Genomic DNA, 27031 nt, shown 5'->3' with positions numbered 1-27031 from the left:
TATATAAGTAGCACCAAGATTAAGACTTTCGAACTTCTAATATTGGAAAGTAATTTCTTTGTAATCACTGTTATCTAGGTCTGTGTGACAAAATCCTTCCTTTAGTACGTGTCCAGAAATTCCACTCATTGTAAGTTCAGAGTTCATATTTGCTTCATAGGTGTGCAAAAAGCCCCCAAAACCTAAGGAAAAGCTGCTTCCTCCTTCAACTGTACAGATTATATATATGACAGATAGTTAAGTAGCTTCCTTGAGACTGTGATTGAGTGGTTGTATTTTGTCAGCACTGATGCATTGTACACACCCTATGTTGCTGACGTTTCTGTTTAAAACTGATGCAAAAAAGTAAATCTACAGAGATACATCTAAAACCTTACATACTCTGTAACTGTAACAGACTGTGTAAACAGTTAGTAATATAGTTCTCTTTAAGTGTTCCCAGCCCCTTCACAGCCCATGTGAAGCAAATTGCTGACAGGACACACTGTTAGCTGAAATAGTTACTATTAGTATCTTGACATGATTAGAAAGGCTGTAGTTGTTGCTGTGCAAGGATGAAATTCCCTTTCATTGGCTCCTTGGGCCTACACAACAGGCAGCAGAGGAAACCAAGATAAATCTATATGTAGTGGAAAGCTGATGTATCTTGTCCTTCAAGGACGTTCTACCCTCTGTAGAGAGCCTGCAACAGTGCCCTTTGTAAACACTGCTCTATCAGGGTATTCTAGATAAGGAACGTGGGTAATAGGGATGTAGAAAAGGGTTTGATGCATAGTTGTAAAGAAAAACTTTTCTATAAGTTCTTCTTATCTCCTGAAAGCAAATCTGTCCTGATCTGGGAAGAAATCCTGGCCCTGCTCAAGCTGATGGGAAGCTTCACAGTTGAATTGAAGGTACCAGGATTTCATTCTTTTCCCCAAAAAGATAGTTTAAAGTGGATTTTGCAGGGCTGAAGCACCAGACAAAATTTGAAGAATCTGATGCCCGTTTAAGATGCTGCTGCTGACCCTTGGGGGATCTTACACTGGGTACTTTGGCTTCTGGTGTCTTTGCTATTCCTTTAAAAAGTGGCTAATATTGAGGTCTTGTAACGCTTTGTAAGAACTTGGAATCTGTTAATTCAGGGCTTTTGCTTAATTTGCTAACACAACAAAATTTTACATGAAAGCTAGAAATTAGTCCTTGATGTGTCCAAGAAATACTTTTTGTCTCTATCCCTTTTTACGAGTGTGACAAAACTGCCCCAATTGAAATGTTTGGTCTGAAATTTGAATAACTTGACTTGTGATGGATTAACAAAAAAGAAAAGAAAAAGCCCAAACAAAAAAATTGCAATAAAAATCCAACTCCCCACCTCCCACTAAAAAAAACGTTTTTTGCAACTCTATAATAAAGGACTACGGTGGCCTATATTACTAATAATGAAGCTTTTTGCTAATTTGCATCTAGCTGGAGCTCCAGATACCATTTCACTGCTGCTTAGCTTGCAGTAATTGTCTCTGATAAGCATCTTTATCATGTAAATCTATTGTTGTGTGTAGCATGAATTTGCTGTATTAAGGATGCTCTTGTCAGTGACCCCAAACGGAAAGGATGTGGCTACCTGAGCTTCCCTTTTTACCTTTCAAAGAGTACATTCTGGTCAGAAATAAACTAGGAGGCACTAGGAAGGTTTGTGCTGTTTCTGAATGCCAAGTACCCATCCTTGAGTCAACTGCAATTCTTTTCTCAAGGAGGAATCCCACTGCGTCACACCCCTTATTTTGAGTTCTTAAAGAATTCTGCTGAAGTCAGTGGATTTGTCAGAGTGAAACTTGTTTCAGAATCAGACTTAGTTTCCCCTTTCCACCTGCATTTTGGCATATTTCACCTGCTCTACTTTTCTTTTGAATGTCATGCTCTAAAGTAAGCATGGAAGTCTCCTCCCTTCCCATAATTCTCATCCCTGTGTGGCTGTTTCTTCTTAAAACTTACATGGTCTTCTCCCACCTTATTTCTCACAGGAATTATATTTGGATGCATGGCTGTTGATGCAGAACTCTAATAGATTGTTCAGTGTTTAGTCAAATGTTTTTTCCTATGGTGATGAGCTGCAGTTTTTGCTGTCAAAACCTGGTGTTACTGACCTGTTAGATGCGTGTGCAGGGTTAGTGCCCTACTGTGGTAACAGTATCTTCTTAACTGCAGAGTTGATCAGTTCAGCGTAGGTCAGTGAGGGTGTGAATAGTGGACCTCAAGTTGCTTTGCACTGACATTGTCATTGCTGCAAATTGCATGAGCAAAAATACTGATCTTAGATTTGCTTCTTCCTGAAGTAAGATAAAAGTGAATAATTCCTTACCATTTGGGACCTTAATCTACACTTCTGTGCCTATGGTTGTTTTTGTTCAAAAATGCCGGGTTTCCTTTATGCTAAATTTATTGTTAGTATATTGGGTGATTTCATCATAATATGTATACGCTGTCTTACTCTTAAGACTTTTGAAAACTTAAACTAAGGAATGGGACAAGCATCTGTTAAATCCCTGTTTGTGTGTAGAAAGTACCATGTATTAGACGTGCCTCTACTTTTCTCTCAGCTATACCAGCAATTCCTGTAGTTTCTTCAGAAACTTTTGCATCAGTTGGGAAATGGAGTTAAATACTCTCTGCATGTTTTTTAACACAATTTTTTCCATATTCCCACATATACAAGATGCATTTTAATCCTTGTTATTCCAGTAGGCAGTAAGACTCATATGGGGTTCTTGGGGATTAGAAGTTGTATTAGAAGGGACTTAAAATTACACGGTGTATGTTTCTGGTCCTCATTGCTTCCCCCCACCCTCTGTTGGTTAATAACCAGAGTTTAAATTGATAGGAGCTAGGATTTTTCTCAAAAGCATTTTAAAAGCGAAAAAAGCGCCATCCTTGAAATGGCATGGAGAGGAATATGTAAGGACAATGTAATGAGAACAGTGCATGAGAATTTGTGTGTGTGTGTGTGTGTAGAAAGATGTTTTTAAACATCTTTTCTAGTACAACAATAAGAAATCATTAAAAATCTAGGCATTAATTTTTAAACAACAGAATTTGTGTAAAGGGTAACTACAAAGCAGTTTCCATAATGATGGGCACTATACTGATACCACAGTAGTGTGAGTGTTGGTCTTGATACTGCTGTGGCATATGTGATACTAGTTTACTTGTCTGCACTGCTTTGACCCCTCTTAGTCGCTGCTGTTGTGGTAAGCCTTCTTGGCATGTGGTGGTTGTCTCCATCTCCTAGGACAGTATTGGAGTGGGTCTGTTATCTACATGGAATCGGTGGGTCCCAGGAGAGCAGGTGAAGGTTGTGGTAATGTTGAGTGTGAGGGGATGTGAGGGAGGGGTGTCCCTCAGCAGAACGTTACCGCTTTCTCCTCTGGGTGAAGCACCCTGGGGATAGGTCTTGGCTCCTTGGGAATAAAAGTAATTGACTGCCACAAAGAGCCTTCTTCTAACTGCTAATCCTTTTGTTTAGAAAGCGCAATCATACCATGCTCCGTTATACCCTTTCACCCTCTGTCACCATTGCGAAGGTTGAAAATGATACGCCTTTCAGCTGTTTATAGTAGCCACTAAAATTAGATAAACCTACAGTTTATTATTCCAACTTCAAGTAAACCATCAGTTAAAAATCTGTGGCAATCAGTATGAGTAAAACTGCTTTGGACACTTTGTTTTTCTTGTAGCTGAAGTCTACTTTCATTGTACAGCAATCTTGCACTTTTCTTCCTTTAAACACTAAGTGTATGCTTATGTGATTCCATGTTAAATTGACCCAGTAATTCAGTGCTATGTTTGTAACATAGTGTGTAAATCTTCTTACTTGTATTGAATAATCATGATTTTGAGAAGAAAGGAACTTCTATTAAGTGTATGGTTACTTGAATTTTTCCTTTCAGATTAGTGACTACCATCAGTACTCCCACACTGAGTGTGACTACCCCAGCTACAAATACCATTCTCCAGATGCTACAGTTCCCGTTTATGTACTTTTGAGGAGAAAGAAGAAAAAAGGCTTTTAAGGGGTAAGGAGGGAGAATATAATAAAAAGGGAAGGGAAGACATGATTTGAGGTTGATACCTGTACCTGTATATTTACAGGGAGTAGCAAGAGTGCCAGCTGACAGGTATGTAGGGAAAGGAAGATCAGAGCACATCAGTGTAATAATTTTGGAGTGCTTCCTGTTGACTTGTTAATACAGCATGGAATTTGGCCCAGGCAGTCTGCTGTTGTGAATCAGCATAGTTTATTCACTTGAGTATAGGTGTGCCTGTTATTATTCGCGAATCTGCTTTACTTGAAAGATAACAGGTCAGTCTGGTAAGTAGCATTATTCCTATGTTTCAGATGAGAAACTGAGGCAGAGGGAGAAATTGATTTATTCTGCATTTCAGTAAATTTATTGAAGACTTTAAGCTAGGAATAGAGGCCTTCATTTGTGTGTTTAATCCAGCAGAATGCCTGCTTCATTCACATCCTGAATGTTGCTATGTTGTGAACAAAAGTGAGCCTAAAAATGATTTACTGATTAAGTATGGGCGGTGTAAAAATAAGTAGTGCCTGTCCCAAAGGAGGCGAGATCCTTGTAAAACTGGTTGTACAGAATAAAATAGGATACTTTTTTGAGTTTTAAGTTTTGGGTATTTTTTTTTCCTCAGGTTATCTTGGGTTTAGGGAAAAGTGAAGGGTTGAATGGGAATGGGAGACCCAATGCACAGGGGAGATAATGATTAGTAAGTGTGAAGTTGAAATCCAGTGAAATTTGAGTTGCATAAGCAAGCACTGGTGCTGGGATTAATTCTAAATTCTGCAGAACCTGAAAAAATACAGAGGAAAGATGTTGGCGGTTATTGCTGTTGAAATTGTTTTTGTCCACCTTTCTAGCTCCATCACATTATACTACAATTAATACAGGAAATTGCATGTTACCATGTAGGCAGGATTGTTTTTACAGATACTGTTAGCCCATGATACATGGGCACATCCTAAATGTGTCCAGAGAGTCAAAGTTAAGGTTTGTGCTTACATTTACCAAACTGAAGCATCTCCAGAATGTGTTTTGTCTAAGACCCAGGTGTGAATGAGGTTCCAGTAACTTTGCTGCATACCATCACTGTTTCTGTGTCATACTTTCTGAGTTTGGTACAAAGACGTTTACATACCTAGTTGTGAGGAATGGTTCAATATACAGCAGAAGTAACATTGAGGAACTGCTGTCATCAGTGCTGAAGTCTTAACCACTTGTTAAAACTATTTTGAGTACAGCTTCTGTGAGCAGAATTATTCAGTCCCCCCAAGTGAGTACTGTTCAGGGACAGATATTTTGTTCTATTGGTTTGGAGAAATGCCTTTTCCAAGTGACAAGTCAACAGAGTCGGCAATACTCAAATTTCTGCATCTGTCCCGGCTGACTGGGTCCAGCGTTGCTTCCACTAGCTCTTAGTGCTGCATAATAAGGACACTATATTTCAATGCAAACATGAAAAGTATGACTCTCTTTTTGTTATATGCCTCATGGTCTACTGTAAATGGTTCACTAAAACTGTGAGTCTGATGTTTAGGACTCGAGGTGATTTATTCTGTGACTGCTCATGATGTTAGGCTCTTGGGCTCTGGTGGGATGTTGAATCATGATCTTTTAAATGCATGTCTCTTGTTCTGGAATATCTCCAGTTACATCCCTTAGTGGCATTGCTTGTGGTCTCTGCTGGTGTCTTAGAGTATTTGTGGAGCTTAGAAGCTTTGGCATATGCCCCTCTAATGTTTCGTTAGAGTTTTCCATGGGTTTTGCAAAAACCTGAAGTTGACTTTCTACACAAAGCTGGTTTAGTACAGTGCCTTTACTGAAGTGTTCTTATGTTTGACATCTCAACTCGGTAACTGTGGAGACAGCTTCAAGGCCAAACACAAGGCAACTTTAGTAACCATTGCATCTCGTACTCTGCAATGTGACTTCTGTGAAGTAGAATTATGGTTTTGGTCATCTCTTGATTTATAGATGAGTGTAATGAAACTTCACAGAGTATCTTCTTGTGTTAACAGTTCAGTGATTGGCGTGCATCTCCTGTTCATGTGCAGTTAATCCCACATACATCACCACTGCTTAATGAAATTATGTTTGTAAAATAAATCTCACATATATTGCCTTGGCATTGAAGGCCTGAGATCCAAAGAGATGGTGTTGGCTGGCACTGCGTTCTTCAGAGAAGACTTTAAATTCTTGTTCTCTGTATTGCCAAAGAAAGCAGTTCTGCTTTGTATGCAAGTGTCATGGAAATGTGAAGCACACAACTGCATGAGAACTGTTTTGCACTGGAAAGGTCAGCCTGCATCATCACTAAGACCAATGGCTTGGAATTGCAGAAAAATGGGCACATACCTGGAGACATCCATACAGTTGTTCAGTTTTTCCTCCATCTCCACGCAACATAATGTGTGAAACAGAAGGAAAATGAACTAAAATGATTGCTTGTGTTTTAGAATATATAGGAATAAATGGAGTTTTCCTGTATAATAGTTGAAGAAGTATGAGCAGATCTGGAGGAAGAGCAGAAACTCACCTTGAACTTGTGAGGAAAGTAAGAGGATAAGCGTTTGTTTCTTTTGAGCAAAAAATGTGAGATTTGAGAGGAACTTTTTGGTACTCTTCTATATCTAGCACTAAAATTTGTTTTCAATGAGACATGGGGCATTTGAGGAAAAAAACTTTCCAAGTTGTTTATCAGGAAGACACACTATGTATGTGTGATGGGCTTTAATGGTGGGATGGAGAAGGGAGAAATGTTGCCCCGTGAATGATCAGCAGAAGCACTGAAGTATGAATAAACTCATTACACATACATGATTATATCTTCTTGTGGTTCTTTCAAGGATACCAACAAATTCAACCTGGAGCATTGAACCTATGGCAGCACAGAGTGAGAAAACATCTAGTAAATCTGAAGTTCCCAACTACAAATAAGAGTGCTGGTTTCTTTGAATTGTTAGTTTATAGTGCTATTTGTTGCGGGTGTAGTTTGCTCAAATGATCTTTAGGAGGGCAAGGGCATTTTGTTGCGGTTTTCTTTCAGCAGGACCAATTTCAATGCTATTACTGGTCTAGATGATAACTTCCCCTCCCAAAACAAAATGAAAGAACCCCAAACCAACCTCTGTGATTCTGTAAGGTTATTTAAATAACAAAATGATGCTAACCCCTATGTGAAATGAAAACAAAATGTAGTGCAGCCTGAAATTCTTCTTTTCTTGTGCGTTTGTATGACTTAAGAGATTTCTCATGTAAACTGGATCATGGTCAGCTTTCTCACCAGTGTAGCTAAGCAATAATCTCATAGAGGCAATGTCTGTTTATGAAACTGATCACAAAGCTTCTGCTCTTCTTTTCCTGTATGTTTTTATCCTTGCTACTTGCTTGTTCTTGATAAGGATGATAGGCTTATTGGGGTACATCTATCTTCATCTTACCGCCTACAGCAATACTGGAAGGTGGTGTGTACTGGACACTTGCTTTGTTTTCCAGACCAGTTGTAATTTGGGCTTCAGAAACTGAAACTTCTGTGTTTTTCACAGACTGAGACCTGCTTGTTTATCCTATGTGGCTTTCAGTTTGGCTATCTTCGAAAGCTCATCTGTCAGAAGAGAAGGAAGCTGACAGTGATGAGAAGGCAGACATTCACCAAATTGTTCAGGCAGTGCTTTCTAGAAGGATTAGTAGTAGTACTTACTAGGAGAATTCTGTTCGATGTTTGTCCTGGGCCTCAACTTGAGTTTATGCATTTTCTGTGACAGTAGTAGTTTTTCAGCTACACTTTCTTATTAAAAGGGAAAGCATCCAGTACTGCTTCTGGGTTAGATAAAACCTGATGAGTTTGGCAAGCTCAGTTTTATTGGAGAGGAGTCAGACATTCATCTACATGTTCCTTTTGAATCCATTGGTTCAGGAGATCTTTCTTCTGGTCAACTGGGAGGATGCAAAATTGTTGCCCATCTGAAATGGGTCTTGGCAGTTTTTGCAACAAACATCCATGGCTTATGTTTAGTGCTGCTTTCCAACTTTTTGTGTCTTTCTCAGGAGACACTGCCTCAATCTCCTTGGGTTGACACCATGATTAGTGAGGGGTTTATAGGAAAATTTTTCAGCAGTTTGATGGATTATATAAAAACAAAACCCACACACACCCTTGGAATGCTTGATCGTGGCTTTATTTCAGTGCTGCATTATATTACACAATGAGCACAAACAAGTTTGATTTCTGCTTCAGAAGTTGCAATTTCTGCTTTTAACACTACAGGCTTGAATTACAGCCTGGTTTATTTACTAGAAAACCAACTGCCAAAACAACCCAAGACATATACCAGCATGGCTGCTCCATGTGATTAAACTTAAGAACTAACATACTGTGTTGGACCAAATGTCCATCTAATCCAGCATCTCGCCTTTATCAGTGTCTAGCAGTAGCAGCTGACTGAACTGTGTAGGAAATGGTGAATTCTGTCAGCTGCTGAAGTATTAACAGTAGATTTCTGACAGTTGTTTAGCCGCTGCCTGAGATGGAAGCTACATTTGGGCTATTGCACTGTGAATAGCAACATCAAACTATGTACAGGTGAATTTGTTACCTTTTTGAACTCATCTATATCTGCGTCTTACATAGTGTTTCACGGCGTCCAGTTCCATGAGTTTAACTGTGTTTTGTGTGTGTGATGGGTTGATGCAAAAAAAAAAAAAAAAAAATTCATTTGTTTCAAACATGCTCCCTATTTGTCGTTCCTCTCAGTGCCATTTCTATTTCTCTCCTTTTTGAGATGGAGCAGCCAGAGTTACATGCAGTGTGCATCACAGCAGAATGTTCCCGGTTTGTTCTCTGTTCTTTTTGTAATACGTTCTGAGAGTTGAACTGTTTGCTTGCAGTAATCTTGAAATCTTTTTCGTAAGTAGTCATGCCTAGTTTCAACTCATTGTTTTATATTTATAGTTAGGGCTATTTTTTCCTCTGAGAATGTTAATTTGCACTTGCTGACCCAGGACAATAAAATACCAAATGAAAATCAGTCATATGGTATTATCAGATCCCCTAAACCTCTTTGAAGTTTGCTTTAATTTCAACTGTCTGAAACAGTGGGAAGCATCACGATGTCTGCAACCTTACTCTTTGCCAGATCAGTTAAAAGTATGTTCACAGACTTTACCATGATCCTCGTTATGGTTACTTCCCTGCTATTTGACTGTTTAATGTTTTCTTTATTTTTAGTCTTTTAATGTAGTCTTGGGTAGGTCCTCTCACGGATTTTACTCTAAGGTGGTGTGAGGTATACAAATATATTCACTTTCTTTTGATTTTGTTGCCACATGGTGTATGATGCTTTGGCTGTTTAAGATGTATGTCTCCCAGCATCCCTTTTTGTTTGCTTTGAAGTTGGATGTCCAAAAACTTCACATCATTAAGATTGCAATCTTTTATATGATTACTTATAAGACAGTGTTCCTTGGAGATGTGGTGTTTTAGGGTGGTTTTGGTTTTATTTTTTAATTCTGATTTAAATGGCCAAGGCTTTCTAATCTTAATATTATGAATTATATAACCTTCATGATGTAGGTAGTAGGTAGTGGCATTTCATGCCTCTTTTTTCAGTTCTTTGCTCTTCCAGTTTGTGGAAGTTCCCATCCTGCCTTTTTAACCAAGTCTATGATGTTTTTATTATGACCAACTATGAGTTTATTTTTTAATAGATACCAAAAATCTATTGCTTATCTCATTTTATCTTGGTAGGATTTTAATTTGTTTTATTTGATACTCTGTTTTTAAACTCAAAACATCTCACTCCCCCCACACTGATCTCAGTGAGGGTTTTTTAAGGCAGTTTGACTGTCAGGCAAATGGCAGGTGTTAACTCTTACAGGTTTACTCTTTGTCTAAGTAGAATATCTTGGTTTGATTTTGGGGGGGTTCGTATTAACAGCTGACTTTTTAGGAAAGTGGAAAAAGACACTTTCTAGAGGAAAAACATGGCTAGAAAGTAATGCTTCTTTTGATTATTATACCTCTGCATGTGAATTTACCTTTCCTTTTCTGTTTTAAGTATTGATTGGGAGTTAAATAATTAGACTGACAGAGTAGTGCATGTGTTCTTTCTTATCATATCTTAGGGGTAGGAAGCAGGACTGTGACAGACGCTTCTGTCCAGAAGACTCCTAGCCTAGAGGACAAGAAGACCAATGCGTCATGTATGAACATCCAGACTAACTTGACAGAGGATATTCAAATAAACTAGTTCAGAAATTTGCAATACATGGTACTGCTGATTTACCTGGTGTAAGAATTGCATCCTTTACTTTACCTTTGTTCAGCGTGTACGGATTGTACAAATTTTCAGATATCTGTGTGGTTTAGATTATTGTTGGGGAAATCAATCCTCTTTCAACCTCTTGTAATTGCCTTTAGTAATTTGAATTACAATTTTACATTGTTATGTTCAGAAGCTCTTAGCACCTTGTACTCTTGTGTGGGTGCATACTTGTGATGCTTCACAAGTTGTGGAAAAAGTATTTTTTTAGTAGGTTAGAATTAAGCTGTTGTGGAATTTGAACAGTCTCTAGTGTGCTGTGTGACTGCAGCAGGAGCTTAATAACTGCAAAAAGTTTAATTCATAAAAGTTACTGTTACTTTGGCTGCTCGTATAAGAACTTTCATGCAGATTTTGGAAAAGTAAGACTGACAGTTTTTGATGTTCATGAACAAGAAGACTGAATCGTGTTTTGGTTTTGTAGCTTATGAACCTGAACTGAAGTTTGCTTTGGTTCTTGGTCTCTAATTGGACAAACTATTGTTTTGTGTATTAGTGAACTTTATTCAGACATTTCTAAAAACATACAAAGCCAAGAAATTAATACTTACATTGTTATAAACCAGTTACCATCACTGTGTGTTAGAATTTGGAAGATGAAACTCTTGAAGTGACTGGATAGAGGCATTTCAAATTAACTAGTTCAAAAACTGGCAACACATGCTTCTGCTGATCCCAGGCTCCTTTTGGTCTGTTCACTAAATAAGAATCCTTTCCTTTCCAGAAAAAAAGTATTTCTTAGCATCCTTCCCTCTTCTTGGTTTGGAGCCTGTAGTGTGTATGAGAGGAGGATGTACAAGCCATTTCCCTCGCAGAACTTGTGCCAGATATTATGTGCTTGGTAATGCAACTTGAGAAAATAGAAAGGGCTGAAATAATTGAAATTCCTAATGTTTCTCCAAGAGATGATTTGAAAATACGCCATTTAGCACAGGTTAAGCTGACAACAGGGACTATTATTCACTAGGAGTGACTTCCAAGACATTAAATACCTCGTGTTTTAGAATTACTTAAAATGCTTCTGGTTTGGTTTTGGAATTGGATCTTATATATCTTCTTGCAGCAGAAGGGACTGAAAAGGGTGTGGAGAGTGGTGTCATCCTTCTTTTCCTTCCTTCTAGGGCTGGTGTTTCTTGAAAGACAAGGGACCGAAACAAAACATGTAATTTACTTGAGGTATATTGTGCAGAATAGAGAGGGGGAAACAGCTGCTCAGGTTTTGAGATCAGAAAACAGATTTGTAATGGGAAATAGAAAACAGGTCTTTCCAAGGTGCGTATATAAACTTGTTCTCACTTGTCCATCTTTTTTGTGTAGGCTGTTGTCTAATAATTCTTTAGGACTGTCATAAATGTTTTATGTATCAAGTGTTGTCAGGGTTTCCATTGCAATGAGCTAGTTAACTCACTGTTAATTACGTATTTAAAAAAAAAAAAGTTGCATGTACTCTGGATCGTCTAGAAAATCTTTTCTTTTTGAACTGCTGTGAACTGTTTTGTGGAAGACGGTAACTTGATTTTTTTGGGGTGTTTGGTTTTGATTTTTTTTATGTAGAATTTTTTTTTTTAAGAAAAAGTACACTGAAACCATTTTTTCCTCCAGTATTCAGGTAAAGTTTGTATTTCTATTCTTACCTCCAAGTCATTGTAGGTTTTTAAAGTTGTTTTTTTGTGTGTGTGTGTGTGTGTTTGTTTGTTTATTCATTTATTTAATACAGTATTCTGATATGTTTGACCTCCAGAATGTTACCCCTTATTGTTTGCCTTGGTGAAGATGAATTTTGAGACTTCATCTGTACCTTAGTTCATGCTGTTGTGTTTTCCCAATAGTTTTGTGTCAGTCTCATGAGACTGTGTTGCATCAAGTAGTTTAACCCAAATCTCATTCAGGGTAAAGCTTTTACAAAATGTGGTTTTTACCTCAGTGTTATTCCATCTTGCCTGAATGAGAAAGTTCATGAGGTATAGAGACAAAACTCTTTTTTTTTGGTCCTGAACCTGAGTGTTGCAAAGCTACAGGGTAGATTAGAAATCTTTAGAGCAGGAAAGGGCTGAATTAGATTAAGTGAAAGGCTCGAAGTAGTTGTCAAAATGGGACTGAATTTTTTCCTGGCAGAAAAATCAGATTATCACTAGAGGTACTTGGGCCACTGCTTAATTGCACTTTTATTTAATAGCTTTGTATGAAAATAAACAGGGAAGTAAGGAATTCGGCTTGAAAGAGAGAAATGTGTGAATATTCAACAGTGGTGAACTTATCTGTTGAGAGAATGGAGTAATCTGAATATTCAGTGCACAGCAGGACACAGGCAAGAAGAGGGTATTTTTTTTTCCCCTTAGAGGTATGCTGTGAAACAGTGATGCAGCCTGGCAGACTAAGTCCTGTTGCATTCAAGGAACACAAAACAACAGCCGACAATGGCTCATAAGCTGCAGGGTAGCTGGTGTAGGACAGGAGGAAAAAAATCAGGGCCAAGTCTTGCACAGTAAATCGTGATGCAGTTGTCTTTTTAAATACAGACATTACAGCTGAAGGAAGCAGAGAGAAAAAGCTGATGCTGGAATGATCTGGTAGTTAAATCTAAGGGAAATGGGGAGAAGGGGTGGACTCCTGCTCATCTGCAGCAGCACTGCACAGAGCCTACCTGATTTAGGCCTAGCGACAGCGCGTTGGAGGCCTTGGGAAGGCAAATAGCTCAGCAAGCGTGTTCTCTCAGTGTGACGTGCTTGGGAGTGTGTACAGCCTGCATGCTAAGTGCGAGTGGCTGGGTTTGACTTTGCTCATAACAGTTCTAAGAATGTAATGAAATCCCTTCTCACTCACGCTTTTATTTTGGGATGGAGGGGGAGAGAAAGGAGCTTTCAATATTCTGTTTAGTTCAGAGTTTGAAATGTGCATATTTTACCTAATTCTGTTTACTGCCTTTTTATTTAAGCTGTGAGTAAAACATGTTGATACCTTTAAGTGCTCTATTATACTTTATCAGTACACAGAACTGGAAACTCATGAAAACCCTAATAGTCTTTACCTAATTAATCTACAGACAGGGAATACTAATTGTTAGATGGTCTTAAGCTGGTTTGGTTGGTTGTTTTTTTTTCCTGTGCGAAGGAGATCAGGAATGCCAAAATGACAACAGGGTTTAATGAAATAATAACTGGTGAAATTGAAATAAATTTGGCTAAAAGCAAATAAAATTCAAATGTTGAATGAGAATGTTTTTTTAGTAAATGTTAGCAGGCTGTACTTGGAACAAGTGTTGTAGTCAAGAGGAGAGGAAAATGTGATACCTGTCTGGTAGCAGCAGAGGGTCCAACTGCCTTTTATGGAGTTCAGAACACCCAACAGAATCAGCAAAAGTCTGAGGCTGTTTTACGTAGAACTTTGTGAAAATGACTTGCCAGTATTCTTTCTAGAAAAAAAAATCACTTCTAGCAGGTGAGAAGCATTATCTTTTTCATCTTGTCCATAAAATCTGAAAGATTAAGAAGCAAACAATTGTTCTTTTGATACTTTTGTCATGTGAACATCTGTTTACTAGTAAATAATTTTCATATTGTCTTCTGGCAGTTATTTAGAAGCCTAACATTAAAGCAAGCGATCTGTAGTGTTGTAAAGGCAAGAATTTATGTATAGTTTCTCATTTTGAGCCATCTCACCTCCTGTTAAAACAGAAACTCTACGTAAGATAACTCCTGTATTCTTATACGTATTTTTCAGTATAAAATACGGAACAACGGAACATAAGAGTGTACAAAACCGGATAATTTTCAAGTTTATGCTCTTGTACTTCATAAACATTAAATGGTTTGTTTGTAATGCATGTGCTAAAGTAATTAAATTGAAGAGTTCAGTTTATTGTAAGAATTGTGTCAGACAGTGTGAACAAGGTTCTGCTCCAGTATACTTATCTGAAAGTTGACCCATGGCAAGACCAGCATAGGTGGGTTTAATTTTAGTGTTTAAAGAACACCTGTGCTGTACTGAGGACACAGAAAATAATGATTTTTCTTCTGCCTGAGTAACAAGCAGAACATACAGAATTCAGATGACTGCCATACTCAGGTGCACCTATTTCCCCAGTTTTTCTGTAGGTCTTCCAGTTTCAAAATGAAAAGAATGTGTCTATGTGACTATCACTGAAAATGTAACTTACAAACCAAACTTCTGGCCAGGCAGGGAAAATGAAAGATCACTTCGTGATTGCTTTAGTTAAAAAGAATCAGCAAAGTGCTCAGTCTTGTACCTAGTATAGCCCACTGGAACTCAATGGCTGCTGAAGGTCTCCCTTCTGCTGCTAGCACAGGGCTTTTACTGCTTAAAGCTTGTGCTTAATGTTCCACTGACCAATCTGTGAATTACTTCAACTTTGAAGTACTGGAGTGTGATATTCCCTCATCCACCACCTCCCCCAGAAAACGAGGGGACTGCTTGTGGTAGGAGCTCAAGCTGGAAGAGAATATGAAGGAGAGTGCCTTGGTCAGATAGATTAGCTGCCTGTGTGAGTGTTCCAGCTGCAGGGTAAATTTAAATGCAAGTGAAGAAGCTGGAGGTAGAAATATAAACTGTTAGCAGAACTGGACTTAAATCTCTTGATGTACTGTTAGTCTGATCTTTCCTTGTGCATGCTTAAAAAATGTTATTTAGGAGGTTTCATGGACACATTGAGACAAGAACTTTCCTGAAAGTACAGCATCTGATTTTGAAGGAGCTTTATAAGGAACTGTAAAAGATTACCTGTTGTTGTAAGGTGCCCCACTATATAATCACTTATCACAATTCCTCTGCATTTTTAAATGTTTGTTATTACATGTGTACCTGGCCTCTGACTAGTATTTGTGGGAAGGTAACATCAGTAGAAGCTTGCATAGCTAATCTCCCTAAATCTGTCAATGAAAATCTTGCTGCTGCTCCTTGTGATTCTTAGCCATTGATATTTTAAACAGAAAGTCCTTGTGACTGCAGGGCTTGTCTTTTTTTCTTCATTGTAAATGCATGTTACATTTTTTTGTTCAATGAATTATCACATTTTGCTTTTTTATTTCTTAAATTTAAAATACATTGTGTAGTTGCTTCCGTTTCTTGTTTGTTGTATTGAAGTTGCCCTTCATCAAAATGTGTAACATGAATTCATTCACTTAACTAAGTGAATGAACTTAACTCCTTTAAGTAATTTTCACTTACTTTGTAAGCGTGGAAATAGTGTACAGGTAATATTTATAAGCTAGGACGAAAACCAGGATCTCTAATCAGAACCCTACTGCTCTGAAATATCTTCAGACAAAAAAGTCCAGACTCTTTGGATTTTGTATAAATGTAACATGAAGACTTCTGTAATGCAGAATGACTTTCTAGAATATATGTGTTCATTTTAAATTAATTAGTTCATACATTCATGTTGGATAGTTCTTAAATTCATATTCTTTCAGCTTAGTTCTCTCAGTTTATAGTCACATTACTTTGCTTTACATTGAAACACTAGATTTAAGAAAACTTTAATTGATTTGCAGTCATTGTGTGCTAACATGAAACTGAAAGCTTGCTTTTGCTGGCTTGTGTTTTTGATTAGCCCTTTTTACTGTTTCTTCTCTAATGCCTGGGAGAATGATTTGAGTTGTATACACTTCATTTATCCTGCTTCCTCTTTTCAGGAGAAGAATCTTTTCCTTTTATATTTTCTGAGGATATGTGTATGTTTGGTTAATTCTATTCCTCATCTTTTAGAGTCTTGCTCTTTTAACTTTTTTTTTTCCCCCCCACTTGTTTGGCATTTTTCCCCCTGCTGGCCAACTGCGGTAACAGCGCTTCTTTCCCTTTGGAAATGGAAGGCCGAGGCTGTCCTTGAATGTCACTGCTGTGTGGTTGAAGCACAGGCTGCTCTTCTGAAACCTTTTTTTGTCCTCTGAATGTCTCTCACGGATAGACAAAATCGAAAGAATAGCCGGTACCAGCAGGGGATGTGCACATACCTGAGGTTCTCCTCGTTGGAAGTGCTACTGCACTTCCAGTGGTAGTCAGAGGTACCTCTTGTTTTGCATTTCATGCCTGCAGTCTTACAGCACTACCCAGATCATCTCCTTTTGTGCTCTGGACCTCTTCCCAAAACTCATAAAGCACTTCTGCCTCACTAATGCATCATTCCTACAAGATAGTTCTTTCCAAGATAGTGGGTTGCTAGAATGGGAGAAAGGGTTTGGCAGTCAGTAAGAAATTTCTCCTCATGTTTAAAAGAATGAAACAAGAAGTTAGAGATCCCTCTATTCTTAATGGAATTTGAGGGGGGAAAATTACTTTAATTGGTACTGGGGTAGAGTTTTCTTAGTTTTTTCTTGTTCCTTGTATCTTCAGTTGTTAAATCAGCTACTAGGATTTACTGTGTGTGTTGTTCTTCCTTGCAACTCCCTCTCCCCTCCATTTCCCCAAATAGTCCTCTGTCTCTGAAGTATGAAAGGAAAGCAGGAATTTCTCAGTAACTGGAATGAGAAATTTACATACCTCAAGAACAGTAGAGGTTAATGAACTGATTTAGCTAGGCATACTATTTAAAAAATCCCATAAACCACCAATCTTCAAATATCTTCCCCTTGCTTTCCTTATAAATTTTGAGATCAGTGGGCTAGTATAGCTAGGAAGGGACAGCTCTTTCTGTTTTCTATTGACCTTCTGTCTTTTTTTCCCTCACAGCACTACTTTGTAAATAAGTTGAAAATAATTAAAAAAGAAAAATTACAGTTTTAAGACTTAACAGCTTAACTGACATGATTTTGAAGTTTAATTGATAAACAATGTTTTTTAAAAACAAAACAAAAAAAACTCCAAACCACCAAAACCCTAAACAATCCACATTTGCAGCAACTTTATGAAATGTGGAGTAATGCAGCAAAAAATTTTTAGAAACAAGCACTAAACTCTGACTTTCACTGATTTATATCTTTACATCATTTGCATTTTGATTTTGCAGAGAATTCCCTAGCTTCCTGCTTCAAATATGAAACTTTACTGTTGCACTGTTAGTAAAGCATAAACTTACAGACAAAATTAGGACTGGGGGTTCTCTTAGTGTGTGTATAGATTAACAGTCCTTCTAAATAACAAAGTAATTCACTGAAATAAAAGTTCAGGTCGTACAGCTTTTTTATATGAGCAAGAATTTAGCCACTCTGCGTAGGAGGTGATTTTGTGTTTTTCTAAAAACTGATGAATAATAACTCCCTGAGCAAAGTGAGGCTTAGTGGTGTCCTTCATATTTCTCTGTGTGCAGTACTAGAACTTCCTAATACAACAATGCTGTAAAACATCCCCATGCACTGGTTTCTGGGTACAGAAAGGAGAATTTTACTGCTGGTGATTTTATGAATGTCAAATTAGGTGGGGAATACATTGAGTCCTTGGTATCAAGTCAGGAAGAACTTCTGCCAGGCTTACTAATGGTCACAGTTTAGAGAGGCTTCTCTGATTCAAGAAATACGCTAAGGCTCTGCAAAGAAGAGGGGTTTGTACTTGGATAAAAAGTGTTAAGCCTTTGAACCTGCTTGAATCTTGAACCTGCTCAGGTGAGAGAGACGATCCCAAGATTTTAAAACATATTTATGCTAACTTTCCACTAGGCCAAATGTGGTTTATCATTTTGCTGGAGAGCGTGATCTCATCCCCAAGATGCTAGGAAAGAGTGCATTCAGGAAGAGTTACTGATGCCCAACACAGCTGTAGTCATAGGACAAGCAAAGCTGAGAAGGTAATCGTCCTCTGTTTATGTGTTTGCTGCCATGGCAAGTGTTGACCGATATTTTAAAAAGCAGATTGCTCAGTGGTTTTATCTTTACACTAGGGATGGTCTTTTAGACTGTAATGAGTCTTTTAGCTCATTTTTTATATGTTAAATATAGTACTGGTTCAGTAAATGATGGTGTCACATACTTTTATTTAAACTTAGTTTAAGGGTCTAGAAAGTATTTCAGAGAAGGTGAAGCAGTCTATCCCCAGGTGAAATCAGCTTTGATGTCTTAAACTCCAAACCGCATTTGTTTCATGGCTAATTGTAGCTGCTAAAGGAACTTGAAGACAGAACTGAAGCCTGTAGTTTTAATCCTATAAGTTGTCTGCATGCATAAGTAGAAAATCCAGGCTCCTTGATAACTCCTTAGTGGGTGTTATCTACCAGTATTGTGTGGGGATAGGGAAAGAGGAAGAGAGCACAGTTATAAAGGAGTTATACAGACGACAAACTGGAAGGCATGGCTGGTACACTTGAGTGTACTTGAGTTGGTTATCTTGGGCAGTCCTGTTAGTCCCTTTACCACTAGCCTGGCATGTGTCACTGGGGCTGACTGGGAGTCCTCCCAGCTGCAGCACAACAGGAAGATCAGATTCCGTGCACTGGCACACGAGAGGCTTTTTTTTTTTAATCACAGAAGCAACAGCACGGGCACTGCTAACGATGCTCATTTGAAATATGAGCCTTGTAGTAATGTAATTTGAAATAGCTTGTATACCCCCTCTCTGAACTGTGTTTGGTCTTTTTCTTAAGACTGCAGAAAATTGTCCTGTTATGGAATACAAGTTGTTTAATTTCTGACTTGAAAATCACAGTAAAGTAATTACTATGACTTGTTTTCATAGAAGATACTGATAGAGTGCTCTCTATATACAGAATGCCTTTCAAACATAAAAAAGAAAGCTGTTGCTTTGAGGAGCATCTTAACATCTTAAAACAAAAACTCCAGAGAAAAAACTTGGAATCCCTTCTGTGTGTAGTGTATTTTGCACAAACCCCCCCAACCTAGTTTCACTTTTTGTTAATTAATGCTTTACCCTTAATATTGTCAAGCGATGCTCTGAAATATGAAAGAGTATCAGGCTTACAATTGCCTGTGCACAGCAGTTAGTCCTTTTTTGTGTGAGTTCATCCGGTGCACTGGACACAACCAAGGTCCTATTGGCAAAAAGTAAAAAATATATAATTAAATATTGTAACCTGATATGAATGTATAAAGTTCCCTAGGCTGACAGTAAACATGTGCTAGCTTCTAGAGTTAGGAAAAAAGCTAAGAAAAAATGGCTAAACATGACATTTAACTTTTCCCGTTTTTTTTCCAAACAAGTCACTGGTTACAGTAGCATAAGCTTTATTGTGTAACTTAAAGGTAATAATAAGTTATAACCAGACATCTTAATATACAAATAATTAGCATTTAAATAGTCTTAAACCTTCAGGTGCTGTATGCTAAAATGATTTCACCACCATGGTTTCTGATGTCCTCAGAGGCTGCCAAGCTTAAAACATAAGAGTTTTGAGATCTTAGTATTTGTAACAAGTCCATGAAATGAGTAACTTTTCTCCTTATTTGCAAACTTCAACAAAAAAATCTGAAGTTGGTCTGTAGGATATGATTATTTTGGTAATGGTGGTTTATTTTTTTGTTACATAAGTTATATAGTGTTCTTTAAAAGTTTAAGAGCTTTTTTTGGGGTCTAGAGTGGGTATTACTACTGTAAGTGTATATGTATATCAATCTGCCTTTCCTGTTAGTAATGTTGATATTAGTAGCAGTAGCATCAGATTGTCAACAATCAATCTTCCTAACAAAAATATATTTCTAAAACTTCAGTACTTTATTTGGTTAATGCTAATTTTAATTGAGTTTTGGTTTTAGCTTGTGGTAAAATTAGGTAAGCATTGCTCAAGCTTTTCTTCAGATCACAGATCATATGTATATTTTGGGAAGAGGGCAGTGCTTTTAATATGACTCCCAGAGCTGGGGTTTAAAAAACACCCAAAACCTGCAGAATATCCTGTAATAATCTGATCCTTTCAGATTCCTACCTTGAACAGTTTATAGCACATATTTCTAGAGCCTTCAAAGGGCTACCTCAGTAAATTTGATAGCTGAGATTTTGTGGTACATTTCTGCTTGTTGAAGTTTTTGTTAAGAAACCCTGCATAATGCTGAACTCTTCAGACTTCTCTGTGGATATGAGTGATTGTGAGCTGTCTAATCTCACCTTTGTAATGTGTTTTATTGAGAGAAGAGAGAGGCAGTATGAGTTACTGTATGTACTCTTGCTGTGAACAGAAAATAATTTCATCTATGGAGCAGACTTTATGTGCTACCTTTTTCATTAATACTATTTCCATGTTGGTTCCCACTATTCACCAAAACTACAGATGTAGTTGGTCATATGCTGTTCTCTACTATAGAAATGTTAAGAGCAGTTGAAAACTTAAGTCTGTTTCAGATGCTTGGAGTTAGCAGTCGTGGGTGTTTGTTCATCATTTCTCTGTCTCAATTCCCTGTCTAAGAAAACTTGCCTGTATCAGGCACAAGTTTTCCTGTGGCTCTCGTTAGTGTGCTGCTTATGAAGAAACCAATTATTTATTGTAGAGCTTAGATGTTGAGTTTAAAAAAACATGCAAACTGAAAACTCAGAATGAAAAGAAGTATTCAACTGACGCTTTATTCTTTAAGCTTGTCCTCTACTAAATGAGGCAGAGATGTCAGTAGAAACACTATACCTGCAGGAAGGCAGAATTAAGGTATTTTGTGTTGCCAAAGGTTTGACTTTCAAACATTAACCTGTTCTAAACTCTTTAAGAAAAAGCCTGTAGTAAATTACATATGGAAAAGGATGCAAATGTATTTCCCTGTCTAGGTCCTCTTCTAAGTGACTTCTCCAAGGCAACACAGTAATTCACTTAGATAGTCACATTTAAACTCTTAGTGTTCCTAACTTTGTCCTTGGGAACCCCTGGATTCTCAGCCTGGGGTTGGAGCCCTTCAGAGTGGTTAAATGCAGTCGGAAGGTTTGTAACCGTGCAGCTTTTTTCCCAACTTGATGAAGGTGGGGTCCTGCTATGGAGGCAAGTCTCTACGTAGGGGGGTAAAAAGGAAGGAAGGAACAGTTGCTGTTATTTTTAAGTGACAGCTTTCTCATCAGTTTACATGTACTTGTGCTACAAGTAAATTGATATTTTTCTTTTTTTATGTTTGTTTATTCTAAGACTACATCTGGAGATGTGTAGTGCCGCCTGTTTTCTTTAGCTTTCCAAAGTCTACAGCAGTAAGAGTTATTTTAAATTATTTTTTTTTTATTAATAGCATGAGCATATAGTTGTAATTGCTTGTTGAAGAGGGACAGTTAGTGATAGCATAATGAAAGAGCTTAGTCTGTGGATTTTTTTGACCAATTAAATAGCTGATTGATAGTGGGAGGTGGAGGTGACAAGTAAGATTTTAATACCAAAAAGGAAACAGCTAGAGTTTGAGAATCATACCTGTTTCTTCAGCACCCTCAGCAATGAGAGTATTTCAAATTCTGTAGCATCCAGATTGAATATAACCTCAAAATAGTTTATACTCTGAAGTTCACAACCTGCCATGTTAGCAGTTGGATATTATTTAAACGAACCTGGAATTGCTCTAAAATCAAACGTCTTTTCTAATATTGTATTGTTCAAAATGCACAATAAAGTTTGAGACTATCAGACTGGCAATACAGTCTCTTGTCATTAGTACGCTTCCTGTTTTCTGTTCTCAGTGTTCATCAGCACACAGTTCTGCTGGTTAGTAAATGGAAACTCCTCCACTTGTGCTGGTCTCCGATGAGTGAGAGATGATTATGTGGTGTTTCTACTGCTGTATCTTTTTATAAGGCTGGGCCTTAAACTTCAGCCCTGTGATGACTTGTGTGCGAATAAAAACATAACTGCAAAGGTCTTGTTAACTGTGCAGTTGAATCTTAAAATATGCTAATATTCTAGTATTTTACTAGAAAATTGAGAGTATTTTAGAGGCTTTTTTTTTTTTTTTTTAGCATCAGGCAAGGTAATTAAGCAATGAGTTATCATTTATATTGTAACTATCTTTTTAGAACTCTGGCTCGTGAGTATTTTATGATTCATATGAGGATGATTGAAGAGGTATTACCTTGCTATGCTACTAAATATTCTTCCTGTGATGCAGGCAGTGTAATTGGACAGTGTATCTTCTCGGCCTCCACACTTCATGACCTACTATGTTGGCTTAAACTGCTGTTGATTTCAGTTTACATTAGTACTCTGGGGTTTGAGCTCTAGTAACTGTGCTGTTGTACCACCTGCTCTACCATATCTGTTCTGTTGGTATATCCTCTGGCAGAGGTGGTGGGCAGATGTCTAGGATGGGTAATCTTGTCATGTTTAGCTGGGGCAACTGACTGGACTTGTGATTCAGATCTTAATAAATGTGATGAAGTGAAGGTCTTTCCTCCACGGGAGGGGGACTGGCCTTGCACAGAACTAGAAAAACTTGTACCTATAATCTGTTCTCCTGCCGTAATGACAGTAAGTTTGCATTTTAATCCAGATTAGAATTGTAAGTCTCTTTGGCTTTCCCTACCATGTCAAACAGATTTTCTTTCCAAGTGATGTTTTATAGTTAGCTTCAGCATTTTAAAAATAATACCAGCCTCCCTCCCCAAGAAAAACCAAACCCCTCTTAAAACATCAACAACCCTTCCCCTCCAACTTTCCAAATATTTGATTTCTTTTTCTGTTTCAAACTGTAGTTCAAATTTATGTAATAATCTTCTTTTCTGTTGCTGTTTTTCTTTTGTAGGAGGGAGTGGAGAGCTGAAAGGGATAACTTACTCAAAACTAGTAAGTACTTCTTCCTAGGGCTAAAATGGCTTACCTAAGAATAGATGATATGAAGAGCTGGCATCCATTTCTGGAAAAAGTTTGATGCTTACTGAAACTGAAATCCTATCTATTCTTGTATTCATAAATTAAATCTTAAAAAGTAAATGTTACTGATGGAAGCCTCAGTCTTATAAATAAAATCTGTGTAGGACTGATATTTGGGCCCGGGGGTCTCTAAGTACAATGGACATTTAAATTCATCTACTCAGAAATAATAGTGTTAAGGTTTGGGGGTTTTTTCCATGTAATGTGAAAAGCAAATTTCTTTGAAGGAGTTTTTGGTGCAGAAAGGCTTCTCTCTAAAATTCTAAGTTACTCAGAGACCTTGTGTTTCTAGTGTACTTTCCAAAAGAGCCATAGTTTAAATAGCATTGTGATAATTTAGAGGTTCTGATGTGGATTGTATTTAATTGAGATAACAGAGAAGTGTGAATGCACTCTACGTGATTATTGTAGAACTCAAGGTTTCATTCCGTCTCTGAATATTTAAATAGTCTGTAAACATGTGCTACCCAATGCAGTGCATTGGGGTACTTTTCTGAGTATGTTCAAGTCTTGAAGCAACCACTTAAGAAATAAGTGATTATTGGGAACAAAGGAATGCCAGCAAGAAGTTGGCGGGAGGACTGCTGCCTCCAATTGTTGAAATCCATCCAAAAAATGGCAAATTTAGCTCTTGCACTCAGTGTTCTTTCTTACTGAAACTTGTCTGGGTGTACAGGAGATGCACATACTTGTCAGTCCTCTGCTTTCCTTTTGGAAGTCACTGGTTCTGCCATTAAATGAAGCATTTGCATATTTTCCTTTAAAAACTAAAGTAATGAAGGATTTTTGCCGACCAGCCCATCCATGCAATTTGTCATCTACAAACTTTTTAATTAAAATAATTCCACTGTTGTAAGAGTAAAGTGGAAAATGCACTATGCTTTATGATTAATCCAGAGATGGTTCTATACCTCTTTGAATGTGGTATTGTAGATAGTTTATAATGCCACTGGACTTAAGTTTTCAAATCTTCCCTTGAAGTTCAGTCTAAAAGAATAAAATTTCAAAAATACTGAAGATGTGTGCACTTGCAAAATGTGTAACCACTTACTTATGTAGTTTTGTACCTCCTGCCAAAGGAAGTATGAGCAATGTTTAACCAGATGCCCTGATAGATATTTCTAGATATTGTTCTATGTAAACCAGAAAAAATACAGTGTAAGTTTTGCTGGATGTAAGGAATGATCACTTTTTTCTTTCTTTTTTTTTATATTGGTTCTTTAACATTGGGTGTGTAAGGTACTTAAGGGGAATTCTGGACAGGGATAACTTTGGATAGTTGTTCTTGCCTGGGGAGGGAAGCTATACCTGCATGTTCCAGATGGAAACAACCGTATGTATTTCTTATTCAGAATTTAGCAACTTGACCAAACTTTTAAATGAAATACTATGTTCATGTCTCTACCCCTATAAAGTTGTCTAGGCTAAGCATCCACTTGTTTCTGCAAAGCAGTGTCACTTTTTTCTTAAACCCCTTAAAAATTAATTTTGAAAAATCTTTCTAGCTGTTCAAGGCATAGATGCAATTAGCTGGGATTAACTTTTATGTACCATCAATACTACAATTTTTATCTGTCAAATTAAGTTGTGCATTAATAGTAATTACTCAAACTTTATATTGAGTAATTACTTAATCTTTTTTTTCTTTTACAGAAGTACTATGTCTTTTTACCACGAACTAATACTAGACTTTACAGTTAAATGTATTAAAATGATGGATATTATTTATATTGTCAGTTGAGAGAACTCTCTTCCATTGTTCTGCACTTAACTTTAAAGTTGGCATGTAGTTACAGGGTGATACAAACTGTTCATCATGTGCCCTCTCACTTGTTGAAGACACACCGAGAAAGAAACTAGGGCCATACCTGCTTGTGTCTTTATCCCAAAATCGAATTTCCAAGGCTCATGAAAGACTTCTTGTCTCTTGCAGTGGGTTCCAGTTTTCATTAACCAATCTCTCACGTGGTTTTCTGAAGCATAGTTTCTTTTGAATCTGCAGTGGTAGGGACTTAAAACATGCTGTCATTATTCTTGTCAGTGAGTGGAAGTAATAATCTAGGATTCTGTTTTCTCATTACTGTTTGTGGTAATAGGTCAGGGAGCTATATGTAATTTCCATGTATCCCTTGATACAAATTACATTTTTATAGAGAGTAGTGCTGCAAAGGCCGCTGTTTTCACTCATCTGTGTCACATGTGGGAGAGGCCCTTGCAACAGGTCATTTCATGTGTTGGCTAGAAAGTCTGATCAGGCCTTTGTTATTTAAATAAGTAAGTTTAAGCTAACAGCAGACAGCACTGACAAAGAATGAGTTATATAAATATAAAGCTTTTTAAACCCCTTTTCTAGTCTTTTCTTTTTGTAACATGTTTCTTTTTGAAAAGAGAAATTATCAATTTAAATAAAAACAAAACACACACCCTGAACCTTTTTATTTTCAGGAATGCACAAACTTGTATAGCACTTCAGTTTACTGTATTGAGACAACATTAAAATAAAAGTCTTTAACTTTGGGGAATTACTCTCCTTTTTACAGCCTACATGTCTAATATAAACTGTCAGTATCCTTTTGAAAATATTGTAGTCCTGTTATGGAGGCCTCTGAGTTGGCAACAATACCTGTGCAATAATTGTGAGCAATCTGCAAAAAAATAAAAGAAATAGGAACGATTTTAACATTACAGAAATTCTTTAACTGTGGTGTCTCGATGGAAAAGTGACTGAAAGGATTGCCATATGTTTTCCAATAGCTTTTATCTGTTTGTGTTTATAGATGGTTTTTACATAGGTTCCACCATGATTTGAGCATATGGGAATCTTTATCATGTTTCAGAAGCTGATACTTTTAATGTATTTCTGAACAAAAATCTCTTGTCCAACTTTCAAAGCTTTTGGAAATATGTCTGATAATGCTGTTCTATGTCAGAGGTTTGGGGTGTTAATTTGTTTGTAGTACAAGTGAAGATGGTAAAGTCACAGTCATGATCTAAAAGTAAAATTCCAAGACTAAAAGGATTTTAAAATCAGTAATTTTGAGAAAGTCTTGTGCTGCGTTATATGAATCTTATGCTCCTTCAGAACAGATTTCAACTGAAATGACTAACTCAACACAAACTTTAGGCAGTAGGTTATTAGTATATTTATGTTGTTCTGTCAAATTGCATGCACTCTGTCCCATCCAAGAACAGCTCTATAGTATCATGGAAGTATGTTAATGCAGTACATTGAATTTAACAATTTGTCTTGAAGAGTTTTAGTCTCCAGTATATGTTTTCATCTACACAGATTTTTAAAACATTCTCAGTAAAATTTTCTAATTTAATGTGCAACTGCAATAGGGTATTGGTAGGAAATAGCTGCCTGCAAACTAAGATAAGGGACAAGTATGTCAACTCTGGGATATGTGGGAAGTAACAAATTTGGCTAAATGACTCCAAGGCAGGCATTTTCTAGAGCCTGTAGATTTCTTGTGTTCAAAAGACTGACTGTGTTTAGGCTAGAAAGCTGCATTTGAATATAGTTCACTATTGAATTCCTGCTCTGTTATAATCTCCTTTTTTCAAATTGTCAAACCAAAACGAAACCTTTTTTTTTCTGTAGGACTGGTGTTAAAGAGGGAACCAGAAACTAAAGGCACTGGAATCAGCAAAGACACTTTTAGAAAAAGTGGAGAAGGTAGAGAATGGAGCTGCAGACTCTACAGGAGGCTCTGAAAGTGGAAATTCAGGTTCACCAGGTAATTTGTATTCTTTCTTGCTTTAGACATTCAAGTAATAGCAATATTAGTATTGCTGACAGTATTACTGCTAATGGGAGCATTAAGCAGTAGCACTACAACTATAGTAATAATTGTTTTATAAGCTCAAAATACTTAAGAATTTTATAGTCTGCATTTTGACCCCACCACCTGTTGTTTTTCAGCAAATGTGAAAAA

General features: G+C 37.3%; 1 protein-coding gene across 11 annotated transcripts in view; it reads left to right on the top strand.

Annotated features, from left to right (window-relative positions):
- The window catches only part of PHF21A (PHD finger protein 21A), a 136397-nt gene that overhangs the window by 8291 nt on the left and 101075 nt on the right, over positions 1-27031 (top strand). For 8 of the 11 annotated variants that reach the window (XM_050336589.1, XM_050336591.1, XM_050336581.1 and 5 more), the window contains 2 exons: positions 22966-23006; positions 26698-26833. In XM_050336589.1, the coding sequence (XP_050192546.1) occupies positions 26780-26833 (54 nt within the window). In that variant the 5' untranslated portion in view covers positions 22966-23006; positions 26698-26779. Of the gene's footprint in view, positions 1-3926; positions 4053-18007; positions 18108-22965; positions 23007-26697; positions 26834-27031 lie in introns of those variants that run through there. The other 3 variants (XM_050336585.1, XM_050336583.1, XM_050336588.1) reach the window with 2 other exon arrangements.

This window comes from Myiozetetes cayanensis, unplaced genomic scaffold (assembly GCF_022539395.1).
Source record: "Myiozetetes cayanensis isolate MyiCay16 unplaced genomic scaffold, myiCay2020 scf6-25, whole genome shotgun sequence".
NCBI lineage: Eukaryota > Metazoa > Chordata > Aves > Passeriformes > Tyrannidae > Myiozetetes > Myiozetetes cayanensis.
This window is presented reverse-complemented; position numbering and strand designations above follow the sequence as displayed.